Source organism: Octopus bimaculoides, chromosome 18, assembly GCF_046866305.1.
Source record: "Octopus bimaculoides isolate indiv1 chromosome 18, ASM4686630v1, whole genome shotgun sequence".
In the NCBI taxonomy this organism is placed as follows: domain Eukaryota; kingdom Metazoa; phylum Mollusca; class Cephalopoda; order Octopoda; family Octopodidae; genus Octopus; species Octopus bimaculoides.
The window spans coordinates 49770484-49789229 of record NC_142945.1 but is presented as its reverse complement, the minus strand read 5'-3'; the positions used below and the strand labels follow the sequence as shown (position 1 = coordinate 49789229).

The window sequence follows — 18746 nt, the reverse complement described above, 5'->3', positions numbered from 1 at the left end:
ACATACTACATGGTAATTTGTTTTCAAATGTTTATTTATTCCGAGAACATTTGGGTCATTATCTGCAGGTGTAACTATACTGTTTACTTCATTTGCTATATATACTTGCAAATTCAAAGCAACCGAATTGGTTTTACTTTGACTTTAAAGCTAAAAGAAGTAACTGATTATTTTACATTCTTCATCGCGAAATGTGTATCAAATATAATTTGAAATATGACAGAAATATATTGCCTACGCATACATAATATTAAATGTCAATAATACAGTCTGTTATTCTTTTATTCTTCTACTTGTTTCGGTCATTTGACTGCAGCCATGCCGGAGAACCGACTTAAACGGTTTTAGTCGAGCAAATCGACCCCAGGTTTCCACACATGAGTACAACGTACCCACCAAAAAGTTCATTGCTGCAGATGATGTCTTTCAGATCCTCGTGAGTACCATGACGAAAAAATATCCGAAGTGATAGCGTAAATGTAAATAACAAATGTAAAAGCGACGTGTGTGACTCTTTGTTTCGGTGTCAACCATCCATCTTCTCCAATGAATTACGGTATTTTTGCAGTTGTTCCTTATTACAGATAATATTACCGAAAGATTCTGACACGAATGTCAGTGATAGCATTAACCTCAAAAGGCCAAAAGAAACTATATGTATAGCCAAGAAATATATCGAAGACGTTTTCCCAATTCATATTGAGCGTGGTAACAATTTCTTCATCAATGTTTGTGATATAGGATACTCTCTCAAGTTTACTCAATTGTATTGCTTGCCAAATTATCCGACTGTTTCGGATACAGCATGACTGGCAATATGCCACAGTAGAAAGCTAATGTAAGAGGAGCATTCCTTTAGATTATGAAGTCAAGTGTCAGGAGAAAATATTAAATATTTAAACTTCTTAATAACCTTCTCTAAATCATTCATAGTTTCCACAATGAAGTTCCGTGGTGAATATTGCAAACGTTTAATTAGTCTTTCTTCTGCGGCTAATCAGGTATGTTAGAATGTCAAATGGCACTTTTATTAAAATATATGTACACACCCACACATACACTCGCACCCCTATACATGTGTATATGTATGTGTGTGTGTGTGTGTGTGTGTGTGTGTGTGTGTGTGAGTGTGTGCATAGGTTGCACAGAGAGAAACAGATAGATAGATAGATAGATACACACATACAAACACACATATATATGCATATATATGTATATATCATATATATACATATATATATATATATATATATATATATATATATATATATATATTTGTTTTGCAAGATTTTTGATGTGAAATCGTGTGTTGAAACAGATGTTGTTGTACTTGGGGATGGTCATATTGCCAGTTTAGCCAATAATGTGTTTGTGTGTGTGTGTGTATTTATCTATCTATCTATCTATCTAAATATCTATATATATATATATATATATATATATATATATATATATATATATATATATATATATATATATACATACATCAGCACCCACACATTTGAACCTCTTTAATGTATTTATAACAGTTACTTGTTCAAGCTATCTTTATATATTTTCTTGATTATGTGATCCCTTTAGAACTTCCGTTTTACAATTTTTCAACGCTTTATTTATATATTTCCTTAGCTTTGTGATTTGTTTATATCTTCCGTTTTACTTATGAAAATATGCATATTCGTACGTGCGTATGTATTTCATATACTGAAATATTCGACATAACGTTAGTGCACGCATGCGCACGCGGGCACGCGAATATGTGAGGTAGTAAGCGCCCAACTATTACGTTTCTCCTTAAAACTCATCCCTTTAATCCGAATCTCCCTTTTGTGCCCCTTTCTCTTCCTTCTTAACCACTCAACCCAAATCTCACTCCTAAATTTTAATCACTTTCATTTCATTTTTTCTGAACAATACCCAGTTCATCTCTTCAAAGGCCTTTCTGTTCAAAAGTTACTCCAACGATAAAATGGGTACTTCCACGGTAAAATGACCCCCAGTTTAATATTCACTGAAACACTTTCCCTAAAGTCAGCATTCTCGACCATGTTTGGCCCATAGACCGTTTTGACTTCCGTTTTCTTTGGATGGACTCCCATAGACATGTGATGTTTTTTATGCTTAAATGTCATTAGGAATTGCATAAAAGTAATTGATGAAATATTACATGTATCGTTGATGTATACCCAATTTATTGCTCATACACACACACACACACTTGTCTGAATCCATTCCTTCATGGCCCCTGAAAAATTACCGTGAACACCCAATTTATTATATTGTATCTATGGACCGCAAAACGATATATGGACTTCCAGGGTCCATATGGACCTCCAGGGTCCATATGGACCCCGGTTGAGAAGCCCTGATCTAAATTATATTACCCCTCTTCAGTCCTCGTCTCATTTTTTAAAATTTTAAACCACTTTCGACAAATACCCACTCGCAAATGTTTGCCCTCTTCTACATTTCTTCCTCATATTATTACATCAGAAGGTCTGATAGCTAGGATACATATCTAGCATCAACTTTACTTGCTTCACTCCTTCAGTTAGGATTTCTATATATCTTTTAAATTGCGCAAAAATGAGAATAGAGTTTTCTTCCAGTTCTGAATGTCAAACGCCTGGTGATTCTCAGTAAATCCTAAACGAAGTATCTTGTTTTGTAGAGTGGAAGAACACAGTGTCTCACTCTCTCTTTCTCTCAGATATCGATTTATCATCCTTGTGTTCGATGTTATTATCATTATTATTTTTTTTTCTTCTTTCTTCCATTTCTCGCCGAGTGTTTTCTGTATACCTAAGGCAGAGAAACTCGTCGTATGCATTCCCAGTTTACACACGCAAATTCACAGGTAAAATATGTATTAAAAAAAAATTCATGTGTATATATACATATATATATATATATATATATATATATATATATATATATATATATATATATATATATATATATATATATATATATGAAGGACTCTCCCAACGGTTTCAAAGTATGAGGATCCGGCTATCTACACTCTCTTTTTGTCAGACATAATGTTTATGTTGGGCATAGTATCAACTTGGCTGTACATAAGGACTTTGGGTATTCTCTCGTCACTTTAATCGCCAGTCGATTAGATTGACCCAAGTACGCAAATGGTACTTAATTTATCGACCCCGGAAGGATGAAAGGTAAAGTCGACCTCGGCGGAATTTGAACTCAAAACGTAAAGACAGACGAAAAGCCGCTGACCATTTCATCCGGCGTGCTAACATTTCTTTCAGCTCTTCGCCTTTAAATACGCCTAATATTATGTAAAACATTGTACTATAAATGACAAGTACAAGACTTCAGATAACTACAGTGAAGGTGGGAATTTCTAACACAGGATTTTTAAACGTTTACAAGGCAGTTTGTCGAATAAACACTTCAACATTGTGCATATAATAGCTATAGTTAAAAGAATGAAACAATTAACACATAAAAGATAAACGATATATACATGTATCATTATAATATTTATTTATACATATAGATGAATAACTGAATTGAAAACGCAGTAACGAAGATTGTTTGGCTCTTCACCTGTAAATAGAAGAAAACTTTGGTTAATCGAATGTTTATATCGACCAACATAAAATGTGAATCACGTGAGCTATTTTACATTTTTTACTTTCAGTATTTTCATTGATATTCAGTTGGCCTATGTTTTCTAGTCTATTGTGTTTATAATATATATTGGTAAAACCTAAATATATTGTTTTTTTTATATAACGGGTATATTAAATTCGATTCATACATCAGATTTTAGTATTAAATATATTTGTTAGGCATATTAGTCATGCCCTGATATATCTTTATTTTCGAAGTAGAGTTTGCTTTGATAGGTCCAATATCTGATTTAATAGTTTTACAAATTTTCTGTCTATATTAATGTACTTATGTTTTTAAGGACTGGCGTAGCTCTAGTTTTAGTACAGTGTATGTAGGTTTAATTTACGATCGAGGACATTACTAATTATTCGTTTTACAGTAACTCAGATATAAAGTTTCTTACTATTATTTATCTTTCTATGGGAATTATGGACTGCTGCTATGAGACCGTTGTTCATTCGGATGAATGTATCTAATCTTATTCTTCAAACCTTTCTCTTCGGGTACTTTCTCTTAATATTCATATTAGCAATGAATATTACTTCGGTAACAATTTTATTATTAACCGCAATGTAGCGCCATCACAATAATATCATACTTCTTATTATATTGTTATATATATTATTAAAATACATTGAAAATATTGATGCAGAGACTAATGCTACTGTATCTGTAATTGGACACTAGCACCATGCCCTCTCATAATCCAGTTGCATACTGCGATATTATACGAATAACGTATGTTAACCTTGTAATAATTTGAAAGTAATTGCGCCACTTTCTAAGTACCTTTGTCTAGAACATCTCTTACATCGAAACAATTACTTAACACAGTAGCGTCGAGTTTAGATTGCAACGAGTATTGAATATATACTATGTATCTAACACATCTATTTGAATATACACTGTTCTAATATTTCAATTATTACGTTATATTATCAGCTTAATCAGACATTTTATCATATAAGCATATCAAAATTTTAATTCGGTCCACTGTAACCGATTATCAATGAAATTAGGTTGTCATATTACTGAACAAAATATTCTTCTGTCGGGGTGCCTTTGCAGTCTTCTGGTCATGTTACAGTTACTGGAAATGTTCACAACACTTATTCATTGATGACAAAAACACAACTGCGTTTACTACAGAGATGTTCCAACGGCATTAGGGAGAATTAAAGAAACATATCCTTCAAACTGATATTGTTGTAGACAGATATTGAAGAGTCAGCGGCACTAGAATCGTATTGCTTACTCGAACTGTGTTGCCGGAATTTTGCTTTATCTGAAAGAAAATGTTAAATTGTTGTGAAAAGTTTGTTTCGAAACTTATGATAAATATTGAGACATACCTCCATGTGAAATACCTCGTTATATACTGATTATATAGGATTGACTAAGTGGAGGCGCAATGGCCCAGTGGTTAGGGCAACGGACTCGCGGTCATAGGATCGCGGTTTCGATTCCCAGACCGGGCGTTGGCAGTGTTTATTGAGCGAAAACACCTAAAGCTCCAAGAGGCTCCGGCAGGGGATGGTGGAGAACCCTGCTGTAATCTTTCACCACAGCTTTCTCTCACTCTTACTTCCTGTTTCTGTTGTGTCTGTAATTCAAAGGGTCAGCTTTGTCACACTGTGTCACGCTGAATATCCCCGAGAGCTACGTTAAGTGTACACGTGTCTGTGGAGTGCTCAGCCACTTGCACGTTAATTTCACGAGCAGGCTGTTCCGTTGATCGGATGAATTAGAACTTTCGACGTCGTAAGCGACGGAGTGTCAACAACAGCAACAACGATTGACTAAAATGCATACAAGTAATAAACTATGGACTGTCAGAGACTATCAAAGAAAATACTGCCACCGTGCCGTCGCGGCAGTTTCTAGGCCACATCATATAGTATTAAATTGAAAAAAAAATAAACACACCCCTAAATAATATACTCTATCCTTCCTTGCTCGATTGTCTCTTCGAAGGGGCTTCTCGGAAAAATATTGATTGCTTATATTCTTACAAAAAAAAAAAATTAAATCGTTTGTTTCTATTTAATTTAATGGGGCAGGGAAAATAAATTAAAGTAACAAAATAATACCGGCCATATATTCACTCACTCATTGTTTTAGGTTTATAAGCTTAAAGTAATACCAGCTATTTACCTGACACTTATGAAAATGTAAGAAGTCGAAACGATCCAAACACTCAGTGTCTTCCTTTTTGTATCTCTCGTAGCATTCGAGGAAAAGTTTGTAGTTACTGCAGTGTAAAAACAGGCTTGAAAATTATACATTCAGATATTCGTGTATTGTTCATAATATTATATCCTAATGAAAATAGCCTTGCGAGTGGCCGATGTTTATAAGATTAATAAACCAAAATCAAGTCGTAATATTTTTCCTTAAAATCATTTCTCAGCTTGTTACCACAAAACAGAAAGTCTACTCTCACTGTTAAATATAATATAGCCATGGGATTAGAACTTCGGAGATCTTGAAACGACGATAGAAAAATGAAACAATTTTCAATTCAAAAGCTGTACGAGAGGCTGTGTGATAAGTAGCTTCCTTACCAACCGCATGGTCTCGGGTTCAGTTCCACTGCGTGGCACCTTGTGCAAGTGCCTTATACTATAGCCTCGGGCCGACCAAAGCCTTGTGAGTGGATCTCGTGGACGGAAACTGAAAGAAGTCTGTCATATATATATATATATATATATATATATATATATATATATATATATATATATATATATATATATATACGTGTGTCTGTGTGTGTGTGTGTGTATGCATATGTATATGTTTGTGTGTCTATGTTTGTCACTCCAACATCGCTTGACAACCGATGCTGGTGTGTTTACGTCCCGCAACTTACCGGTTTGTCATCTTTTACATTGATAAACTGTTCGAATGCTGCCATTAGGTCTTATTTATTTAAGAATATTTCATTGCCTATAACACACTCATATACATATAGTTCGTATTTGTATTTGGATTGCAAGATTCTTGGTGTGAATTCACGTGTTGAAAGAGATGTTATAGAACGGCTGATCGCTAAATTGGTTAACGGAGTAACTAACACATTAAATAACAATAATAATAAAGGACTAAACCAGCGCGTGTGTTTATTATTACCGGCATAATGCCCCTCCCAATGTTCAATAGAATATATATATATATATATATATATATACATATATATATATATATATATATATATATATATATATATATATATATATATATATGAGTGTGTGCGTGTGTGTATCTGTCTTTATGTATGCATAGATATTAATTATAACACTGTTAAAAACAGTATGATCATTACATACCCGCAGAATTCCGCCGTATATTCGGGATAGGCAAAAGTATTAGGACAAGCACCTTTTCCCTTTTGATTGCAATTCAATATCTCTGTCACCGCAACACCTAAAATGTTTTAAATGCCAATTAAATCTGAAATGATTTTAACGAAATTGAATCTTCTTAAACAGCAACACTTGCTTTTGAGTTTGGTTAGCTTCATATCATAGAGATAATACATAGGGCTGTATGTATAACACACATACACACACGCACGCACACACACACGCACACTCACACACGCATATATATATATAATATAACTATATCTATATCTATAAATATTCATGCTTACAAGCATAAATATATATATATATATATATATATATATATATACATATTTGTTTTGCAAAATTTTTGATGTGAAATCGTGTGTTAGTTAGCAAGGTGAGACACACATAAGAAAGAAGGAAACAAAGGACCACTGATGAGGTCACAGAAGTGTGACGAAAGAACTCTGGCCGAAATAAGATTAAGATTAATGTAATATAAAGCTGAAGCAAATTAACACCAAATATACAGTGCGTGTGTTTTTATTGGCTAAACTGGCAATATGACCATCCCCAAGTACAACAATATATATATATATATATATATATATATATATATATATATATATATATGTGTGTGTGTGTGTGTGTGTGTGTGTGTGTGTGTGTGTGTAGTGGGTTGATCCACTACCCAGGAAGAGACTATTCTAGAGTACGTTCTGTCTTGTCTTCGAAACGTCTAGATAGAATAGAGACAGCTGATGAAGGAATATTCCAAGTGGCTTTCCGTTTTCCTATGTGTTCGTTCCGTTGTCTGTAGTTTATTGTTCTAACGTCCTGTACCCTGATATGCATGTATATACACATGTAGATGTAAGTATGTACATATATGTGTGTATACATGTATATATATTCTTTGTATTATATATATATATACATACACACATGTATATATATATATATATATATATATGTATATACTTATATATACACTGACACACACACATACATATATATATATATATATATATATATATATATATAGATATATATACATAGATATATCTGTATGCACACACATATGCATGTATATATTTATGTACATGTACATGTACATAAATATATGCATTTAAGTGTATATTTATCTTTTTATCTCTCGCTCCATATATGTATACATGGATATAGTGATAGGTATGTATGTACATTGCGGTTTGTGTGTGGATGTGTGTGTGTGTCGGGTGCGCATGAGTGTGTCTGCTCATTTGTATGATATAATATATGAGACATTACCACATTGGCTAAAATTCTCTCCTAATGTGTGCTGGACACTTATTACACGACATGCACTTGTGTTTCTTGATTATTCTCCATTTATCGTTGCTAGGGCTAAAGTTGTATAAGTTTATAATCAAGAAAATTATGAAGATCAATCTGTTTCTATATCAATAGAATAAGTTCTGTTGCTTTTACAACTGGCAACAATTCTGAAAATATTTATTTCTTTATTGCCCACAGGGGGATAAATACAGAGGGGGACAAACAAGGACAGACAAAGGGATTAAATCGATTACATTGACTCCAGTGCGTAAGTAGTACTTATTTAAATCGACTCCTAAAAAGATGAAAAGCAAAGTCGACCTCGGCGGAATTTGAAATCAGAACGCAACGGCAGACGAAATACCGATAGGCATTTCGCACGACTTGCCAACGATTCTGTCAGCTCGCCGCCTTACAACTCTGAAGATATTAAATACGAAACATATCGTTTTGTTACTGATTTCGAACTACTTTATATACACACATACATACACACACACACACACACACACACAATGCTCTCCAGAGAGCCAGTTGTCCTTGATCACACCCACTGACCTTTGAAACACTTTGATGATATGCGAACTGTGTAATATCGGCGATAAACCGTTTTTCCCTTTCTGAAGACCGGAATGACAGATCAAAATGATAACTGTTTCGGCACATATTCAGAATCTAAACCGAAATTCTCCAGAGGTCGGTTAGGGTCTACATTCCTGTGGGATACTTATGGAGAACTTATCAGAGCCTATAGTAGAATAGTACTTGGTTTCATTTATTGTTGTCTGAGGCAGTAAAAGTTATACCCGAGATAATGTGTTGAGGATTGAATTCGTTGAGATCGCTTGTGTCATTATCATTGGAATCACTTAAGACAGGGCTGTATTGTTTCTGCAGTAATTCTGTCATTTCATTAGCGTCGTATTGGAGAATTCTGATATTATCGATCAGCGGTGAGAAAGCAGTCTTATGCTTGTTGATATATGAATAGAACATTTTCGAGTTCTGTTTGATTTTTTTTTTTATTGTCCAGTCTTCATCCGCTACACTTTGGTTGCTAATGCAGGTTTTCATGCAAGTGTTTTGCCAACCCGAGCATTCTTATTGTTGTTGAATGTGGATGCTGTTGATGGTAATATTTTGATTGGTTCAATTGTTATTCAGGATCCATTCTCCTGATAAATGTCTATTTCTGTTTGTGTTTGAAAGCTTCTTCGAAGCACGTTTTTAGCATATATAGATAGCAATGTTCTCAAAGCGCTGCCGTGGTTTTCAATATCACACTGAGTGCGTTTTTTTTACAGAGCTGTATGTATAAGTGATATTATAGCTGATGGTGTGTGTGTGTGTGTGTGTGTTCAAAGAGTTTGAGATATTCAGCTGCATGCACTACTACGTAATATTTGATTCCCCACGAAACATATAAACGTACATAAATTTTCCACTGTTTCAACGTTACATTCAGATGGGTGCAAAGCCGTAAATCTCAAAGGTTTGGTGACCTACAAGCAAAGAAAATTTCAGTCCCGGTTGTAATCTTATCTTTATTTTTTGTATGTGAGGGGGGGGGGGCTACAAGACTTATCTCCACGAAGTGCAGTGGAGCTGAATTCTGTTTCTTTGGCCGCTAACTTGAAAATTACGTTTTATCTCAATGATATCCGGTGACTTTTGTATCTATGTATGTATGTATATATACACACGCACACACACACACACACACACACATATATATATATATATATATATATATATATATATATATATATGGGTGTCTATGCATGTGTGTATGTATAAGCACAGAGAGTGAGAAAGAAAACGATGAGACAGAATGGATATATTACAATGTCACTTATATCATATTAATATTCTGCACACAAACAATATTAAAAATTCAGAGATAATTATCATATAGCTACTTACGGAAAATAAGAAGGAAAATGATTATGGAATATTTCATGGTGTATTTGCGTGATGAATTCAACACCTCCTCATATTCGGGCGAATTACCTTTGGCAATTTCTTTTATGATTATATATATTGTAACATGTGTTAGAATCATGGAGAAGACTTGAAAATTTGATTTATGGCAGAAACTTTTGGACACTAGGGGGTGAAGAGAATGAGATATTTACAGATATGTTATTAATATTTACTTTTGTAAGTCTAAATCAATCACCTCTGTCTTCATACTTCATATTCTCATTATTTTTTTAGGATTGAGCTACCCTTCTATACATCACAACATCTGTGTAGAATATGATTTTACATACAATGGGATATATGTGTGTACACACATAAGTGGGTAGACGTCAACATAATATATGCATAGAACGTGCTGAGCTAGCGGAATTGTTAAAACGCAGGGCAAAATCCTTAGGGGCGTTTTGTTTATATTTAAGGACAGGGCAAGCCTACACTAACCACCTATATACATTCTCTTACCGACACACCCAAGTTACGTACCCAACTTCTAAGCGCTTCGATACTAGAATGTGTAACTTTCAACTTTATACTGTCTTACAAAAGTATTAAATCCGATAACAAAAGAACAATAATGCTGTCACAACTTGTACCTACAAGACAAAAGAGAAAGAAAAGCAGCCTAGAGACTCGTTTACAAAGTTCTACATGCGTGAATAAATTCTAAACAATAGCATAACCCCATACAGAATTAGGAAAGCAAGTTATGATTTCGGAAGGCTAGAAAGGCGTGTCTGGGCTCGGCGAGACATATGCAGGAAGACAAAGATAAAGGTGTACAAGGCGTGTGTACTCGCTTCTCTTCTTTATGCCTTTGAGACCTGGGTCACATATCGATACCAGCTAACACAACTGGAACGTTTCCATCAGATGTGTCTCAGACGGATCTATGGCATTAATTGGGAGGACCGCATCAGTGATCTTGAGATACTGGAAAGCTCTCGGTATGAAAGTATAGAAGCTCTTGTGTTGAAGCAAAGGCTCAGATGGAGTGGTCATCTGGTCAGGATGCTTTAAAAAAATATATATATATTTATAGGCCTAAGAAAGCTAATAATTCAAAATTGATTTCAAAGGCTATCGATAATATATTTGTAAAACAAAATCCTTATTTCAAATAAAAGTACGTTTTGATTTAGCATATATCAATAGCTGGAGATTTAGCAGCAATAAGCAGCCTCATGATTTTAGAATGAAATCAAAAGTAGGTAGATCACTACATTACTTATATCCTATGTATATTGATTTTGTAATTTCGGGAGAAAAACTTCGCTGGCGGCCTCCACGTTGCAATTTCTATTATAATTAAATATGGTGTGACATGTGTTTCAACTTACGAAGAATGCATGTAAATTTGATCTATAACATGCTAGATTATGATACATTTTCAACTTCTTATTTTTCAGCTTTCACCAACAGGACAGGTGTATAAAAGATAACCTTAAGAAAATTGTGATATATTGGTGTACCTGTACATAGTGGAAGGTTAGGTTCAAAATTACATTTACAATGTATTCAGTCTAAATTTAACGATTTTTATTATGTCTGAATTTTATTTATTTCTTGTTTGTTTGTTGTTCGTTTTGTTTTCGCTTTTTTGTTTAATGAACAGTTGATGAATTTGTAGCTAATTAGTGATGCTTGAGAGTATAAAGATTCATGTTATAATTGAGAAAATGTTAAGAAGGAATATTAGTTTCAAATTTTGGGACAAGGTAGACAATTTCGCCGGGTAGGATAAACATCTATTACTTCGACCCTGATACTTGTACATATTTTATCGATTCATAAAGGATCAATTGCAAACGTAAGCATGATAGAGCCTCCACCAAAGTGTTTTGTCACAAAAGTCTCCGGTGGAGCATATTTTGCATGCCAAAGTAAGCGATTTCGTCGGAGAGGATAAACATTCTATTACATCCACCCCAGTACTTAACTTGTACATATTTTATTCAGCCCGAAAGGAGCAACTGTAAAGATGACCTCAGCGGAATTTGAACTCTGAATTTCCTCTCTCGTTTTTTTATCCCTCTCACCTTAATTTTCCCTCTATTTTCTCCATTTTATCTCCTCTTCACTTGTCCTTTTCTCACATTTTTTCTTGCTCTACAAATTGCCTTCTTTCTACTTCCTGTTCACCCCAAAATACTTATTCAGTAATCCTTCTCCATATCGCGGTTCACCTATCGCGCACTCACTACAACGCGGATTTTTCTGGCTTATATATGTAAATTTATATAGCGGACTCTTTAGTAGTTCGTGGGTTTCTGTGGCCAGTACGTACATATACTTTTTAGACTTTAAATATCTCTGTACAAATATATATGAAGCTTTGTTGCTGAAAATGCACCTGAACTTTCTGAATACAAATTCCTGGCATCAATTTCGTCGGCTAAAGGGTGGTGCTCTAGCATGGCTGCAGTCAAAATAACTGAAACAAGTAAAAAAATAAAAATAAAAGAATACTACATTATTTTAATCTACATTTTAATCTACACTTAAAGCATACTGTGTAGAATATTAAAAGTTATCCTCAAAGTCACATATAAAATTGTAGACATCTGTAGCGAAACTGATCTCTTGTAATATTCGGACTTCACTTTTACTGCTCATCTCATTGAATAACGTCTTCAAAATAACACACATACATACCTGTATAATGATACTTATGTATGTGTGAGTAACAGAATTACAACAACAGTTGCGAATAGTAAGTGGCTGTTGTGAATACTGGCTGGCTGCAAATGGAAGAAATGTTGGTTATTCAAAGTTTTATGCCGACAAACATTTAATGCGAATTAGGTAAGCAATTATACTCCTAGAACTTCCATTATTATTCACGTGGCCTATGACCTCTAGGGTGTTGTGAATATATCATATATTAATGATATATCATATATTCTCATGTATCGAGTAATTGTTGTAGATACATTAAGATACCTCATCAAATCGTAGTCTGTTATATTTTTAACCATATAAGTTATGCTTAGAGACTAATTTTCATTAACTTATAAAGTCCAGTTCTATATTTAAGAGCAAACAAGATGAGAACAAATGTCCGTCAAATGTAAATAATGTACATAATTCCTCATCTCTAAAATATAGAACTGCATTATGTAAACGGTACGGAGCCAGCATTAGACTTCAGTGGAGGCTTATAGAGAAACTCCATCAAAAACTAGCTCAACTTTCAAACCATCTATGTATAACGTAGTTTCAACTAACAATGATATTATTGTAATTACAACAGGATTTTAGATAACTTGTCTACAAATTGTAGTACAACGACACACTCTCGTTACTAAAAACCCTATAATTCACATTGAAACGTATATATGGTATATATTCGTATATATTACAAATTCGACTGTTGTAATTAGATATTAGATACATTACAATGTATCTACAGAAAATATATCTTTGTACATCGTACAGGCTTTGCAGTATAATTTATGCTTATGTTACTGTTTTTGTAGCGATAATGAAATAGGTTACCATACTATCTCACTGATAACAACAGAAAAAAAAAACAGTTGCGTTTATCACAGAAATGTTTAAATGATATGAAAGCGAATTAAAAGACGTATCCTTGAAATTGATATAGCTATATTCACATACTGAAGACGCAGGACCAGTAGAAACTGTGTTGCGGAAGCTGTTCCTCTTCGGTACAGTCTGAAAGAGAATGTTCAACTGTTGTGAAAAATTATAATGCCATTTCAGACATATACCTATATGGAATTCATCGAACAATATCGAATATAGATACCATAATACTACGACTGATTAAAACTCTTACAAGTATGACACAGTAGATTATTAGAGAATTTATGAAATACTGCAACTACGACCGTTTGGTACGATTACGTTATCGCAGTACGTACTACGCCATATTATTTAGTATTGAATTGAAAGAAAATAAAAAAAATACGGAACTAAATAACATATTCTTTCTTTTCTTGCTCGTTAGTTCTTTCAAGGGCAATTTCATTGTTTATACTCTTAAAATAAAACTTTGTGTTTTTTTTTACATAGTTCAGATCTGTCACTTTTTGTTTAAGACAAATAATTCGAATGCAATGCCAGCTACTTACCAAACAATTATGAAAATGTATGGTTTGGAACCGTTCAAAGCAATATATATCAAGTGTTTTGAAGCATTTTTCAAATTCCCCGAAAGTTCTGCAAAGTAGAAATATGAATGAATTCTAAACGTGCAAGTATTCCTGTTTTATTTATATTTTTATATCAACTCTATTCCCAGATATATTATCCAGAGATTAACCTTTCAGAAATATATAAACTACGATAGCAAAATTAAACAATTTAAAATACAAATGGAAAAAAAGGAAATAAACGTCAGGCTGCACGGTTGTCTTTATATAATTGAACTACTATAGCAAAATTAAACGATTTAAAATTGAAATGAAAAAAAAGAAATAAACGTAAGTCTGCACGGTTGTCTTTATATAATTGAACATGTAGAACAAGCTGATAGAATCGCTATCACGCCGGACGGAATGCGTAGCAACATTTCGTCTGTCTTTGCATTCTGAGTTAAAATTCTATACTTTTCATCCCTTTGAGTCGATCAAAAAAATAGCTGTTGAGTAATGGAGTCGATGTAATCGACGTACACTCTCCATCGACATTACTGTCATTGAAATCATTATTATGAATAATAGTCAAAAGAAATATTTATTTTCATTGCTATGGATTCATCTAAAAAGATTTAGACTTTCTATAAAGATAAACGTTTTATAAAAGCAAATATTTGACAATACATAATTGTATAATTATTTGTTAAAGTCTAACAATAAAATTATATCGATATATATATATATATATATATATATATACGTACCTGCAGTATTCATCAGTTTTATCAGGATGCACAAAACTAGGACAATGCTTTTTTGCCTCTTTAATGCAATCCACAGTCATTGCATTGATACCTAAAAAAATTTAAGATTTATAGGAAATTATGAAATGACCTTTGCAGAATTGAATGTTGTTTATTACGCAATTATATGACACAGAGAATATATATGGTATTTTAATGTTCGATTCTGGGGATTTGTGCGTACAATGATGAGATTTCATTATAATTCTGATCGGGGATTGGATATGTCTGGGGATTTCAAAATACTGTAAGTAATGTATGGAAACATAGAGGGGAAATTCATTTGCACTTTTACGGTATGATTGAATGTTAGCAACGTACACAAACACGGAAACACGCGCACACACAGACACACACACATATGTGTGAGGGTTGGCGTATACATGTATATTACATGTATTAATATATATGTACATAACTGCGCATGAAACACGTGATATGTATATATGTATACATGGAAATAGAGAGAAAGTAAAAGATGGAGACTTTCAGACGATGAATATTTAAGAACAAGTATAAGATATTTATATTGATTAACCAGGCTTACACAGTATAAACGAAAGAGAAAATTATAAGCCCAAAATCTGTTTCTGGAGGCTTGGAGATGCGTGATAATGCTGGTTGGTGTTGTTCATCTCAATATGTGCCGTAAGGGGTGCAATCAACATAGTATTAGACGGTACCTCATCATCAGGGAAGAGATTTTATATTTCAGGGATTTAGCTGATACTCAAACTATTATGTTATATTTGAGATATCTAATTTCTTTATCTGCATCATTGCTTCTCCTTCTCCCCCATCTCTTTCTACCACCTCTCTCTCTCTCTCTCTCTCTCTCTCTCTCTCTCTCTCTCTCTCTCTCTCTCTCTCTCTCTCTCTCTCTCGATATATATGTGTGTGAGCACGCTTGAATGTGTAGAGAGACTGACGAAGTGTGAGATAGACACCTATATAGAATACATAAGTAAATACATAGATATGCACGAGTTACATTGTGTTGCGTGTATTCAAGAATAACATCAATTGAACGATTCTTCACAGACGGTATTTTGACTTGTCACGTTTACGTCAACTTATAAGGGCAACTTATTATACGAACGCACGCAAAATATTACAAAAAGTGTGCAACAGCCGAAGAATTGTGAGCAGATATTAAACGCAAATGGTTCAAATACCAAAAGAAATATTTTGTGATGTTCGGATTTCAATTCCTTCTTATAACTACACCGTGTAGATCCGAAAGATAATCAACTTGAAAACAGTTCGTTTATGCGAAAGAAAATGAAATTCTGATTGCTGCATTCAAAAAAAAATTGAAGAAAAACGCATTTTAATATTCATTCAATGTGTACATCCATTTAACAAGGTTATATTTTGGTGTAATATTTTGTGGGTTCGTATTTCTGTAAGATATATAAAAATATTTTGGCATAAGTATGTATATATATCTATATATATACATACATATATATATGTATGTATGTATGTATGTATGTATGTATGTATGTATGTAGGTATGTATGAGGAGACATAATGAGTAGGAAAAGGATGAGACAGATTAACTATATTACTACATCATTTATAGCGTATCTAAATTCAACAAAAATATATTAATGAAAATTCCGAAAAAATTATCATATAGAAACTTACGAGGAATGAGAAAGAAAATAAATATAGAATATATCATTGTGTAATTTCCAGACGAACATTTCATATACTGGCGACTTACACATGGCACTGTCCTTTATAATTTAATATGATGTAACATGTGATTCAACTGACAAGGAAGGCATGTAAATTTCGTTTTTGATACGCTATATCATAATATATTTACATTATTTGTCGTTGTGCAGTCACCAACGAGGCAGGTGTCTTAAAGATAATTTGCATAAAACTGTGACGTATGTCTGTCCTCGTGCATAGTGGAAGCAGTCAATATTACATATACAACGTGTACGGCCTGAATTTAACTGAATACATTAACTATTCATGCAGTATTTAAGAAAACTTTTTGATAATACGCAGAAATGTAAGCCTTCTCAATATTCGTTTCGAATTTTAGGACGATGTAACCAATTTCCCTGGATTGGATAAACATTCCGTTATATCTACTCCAACACTTCACTTGTACATGTATTATTAGGCCTCAAACGAGCTAATAAAATTCAACCTCGGCGGAAATTGGACTGCGACTTTTCCTCTTATTTTCGGTTTTTTAAATCTCAAAATACATGAATTAGAACGAAATAACAGATAGAATGGACAATATTTGAGGGATAATAATCAGTTTATTTTGGGTTTTAGATGTGAGCACACAAATATTTTTTTATAATTTGTACTGATAGCAATTAAATTACGGGAAATTTATTGCTACAAATCTAAATGATTAATACTCAATTAACACAAGTCTACATTTTGAAATGTAAATGATAATTGTCCAATTGTAGTTAACTCTGGACCATGTTGTTATTTGGCTCTAAATATTCTTTTATTTTTTTTTTTTTTTTTTTGCCTTTCACGTACAGGTTTTGCACAAATGACGATGTTTTTTAAAGGTCATTCCATTTTCATTCAGACTTTTACATAATTAACATGTATATACGAAAGATAATGAGCTTTAAGACATTTCCTTTATGAGAATGAAAATAAAATTCTGTTCACAGAATGCTAAAAGAATTAAGTAAAACGTGTTTTGATACTCATTCAGTATGTGCAGGCATTTTAGCGGGACTTAGGTTTGGTGTTATACTTTGTGGATTTGTATTTCGGAAGACACATATAGAAAATATAGCATAAGTACATATATATATATAGTGAGAGAGAAGAAAATAGATGTAATAATTTAATTAGATAACAAAGAAGAAGGAAGCAAAGAAGGAAGCGAAGAAGAAGGAAGCGAAGAAGAAGGAAGCAAAGAAGAAGGAAGCAAAGAAGAAGGAAGCAAAGAAGAAGGAAGCAAAGAAGAAGGAAGCAAAGAAGGTAGTATTTACGATCGTTTCGATTTACTGGCTAAAATAAATCTCTTCAGAATGCGAAGATAGATAGATGCATCTGTTAGGATGCGAAAATAATTGATACATATGTGATGGTAATAGAAGCGAAGGTAGTAAGACTTACATTAAATTTTGTTCTTACGATGGTAATTTCGCTGGGTAGAGGTTTCAGTGTGTGGTAGGCTGGTTAGTTTCGTTGGGTAATTAGAGCGGGGTTATCATTATTTTGGTGTGGGTTCTGAGTTTCCTAAAGCACATTATTGCACTCGTGTGTATTCAATTTGTTTATATTTTACCCCTTAGAGTTAGTAAACCCCTCTAACTGATATACATATATATATATATATATATATATATATATATATATATATATATATATATATATATAGGCACAAGCATGATACGTGTGTGTGTGTGCGCGCGCGTACATATGTATGCATGTGTGTATTCTTGAGGAGAGAAAATTAGTAAGAAAATGATCAGTCAGTTTAGCTAAATCTTAAGTAATGTACAATTTGAGGCTTACGTTGAAACCTAAAATAATTTCTTCATTTCTTAACA

At 33.3% G+C, this 18746-nt stretch overlaps 2 protein-coding genes and 2 long non-coding RNA genes across 8 annotated transcripts in view; 2 read left to right on the top strand and 2 right to left on the bottom strand.

The window, feature by feature from the left end:
* Positions 1-55: 55 nt before the first annotated feature.
* On the top strand, positions 56-15031 carry LOC128249765 (uncharacterized). 2 transcript variants are annotated; one of them, XR_008265867.2, is made up of 4 exons: positions 56-1001; positions 3524-3638; positions 11696-11774; positions 14351-15031. It is a non-coding gene; the product is annotated as an uncharacterized LOC128249765 (long non-coding RNA). The 2 variants fall into 2 exon arrangements; XR_008265866.2 differs by having other exon boundaries at positions 14325-15031.
* On the bottom strand, positions 3488-10572 carry LOC128249763 (uncharacterized). Its single transcript, XM_089366165.1, has 5 exons — positions 10230-10572; positions 6969-7065; positions 5797-5893; positions 4675-4927; positions 3488-3573 (listed from the first exon to the last, which is right to left on the bottom strand). Exons 1-4 carry the CDS (start codon positions 10366-10368, stop codon positions 4835-4837), a joined length of 426 nt encoding a protein of 141 aa, XP_089222291.1. The 5' UTR covers positions 10369-10572; the 3' UTR covers positions 3488-3573; positions 4675-4834.
* On the bottom strand, positions 12760-16996 carry LOC128249755 (uncharacterized). Its single transcript, XM_052974239.1, has 5 exons — positions 16843-16996; positions 15154-15244; positions 14384-14471; positions 13908-13964; positions 12760-13027 (listed from the first exon to the last, which is right to left on the bottom strand). Exons 1-5 carry the CDS (start codon positions 16904-16906, stop codon positions 12956-12958), a joined length of 372 nt encoding a protein of 123 aa, XP_052830199.1. The 5' UTR covers positions 16907-16996; the 3' UTR covers positions 12760-12955.
* LOC128249764 (uncharacterized) overlaps positions 15217-18746 on the top strand; it is a 44338-nt gene continuing 40808 nt past the window's right edge. The window contains exon 1 of one of the 4 annotated variants that reach the window (XR_016245039.1): positions 15217-18171. This is a non-coding gene — a long non-coding RNA (uncharacterized LOC128249764). The remainder of the gene's footprint in view (positions 18172-18746) is intronic. The other 3 variants (XR_016245038.1, XR_016245037.1, XR_016245035.1) reach the window with 3 other exon arrangements.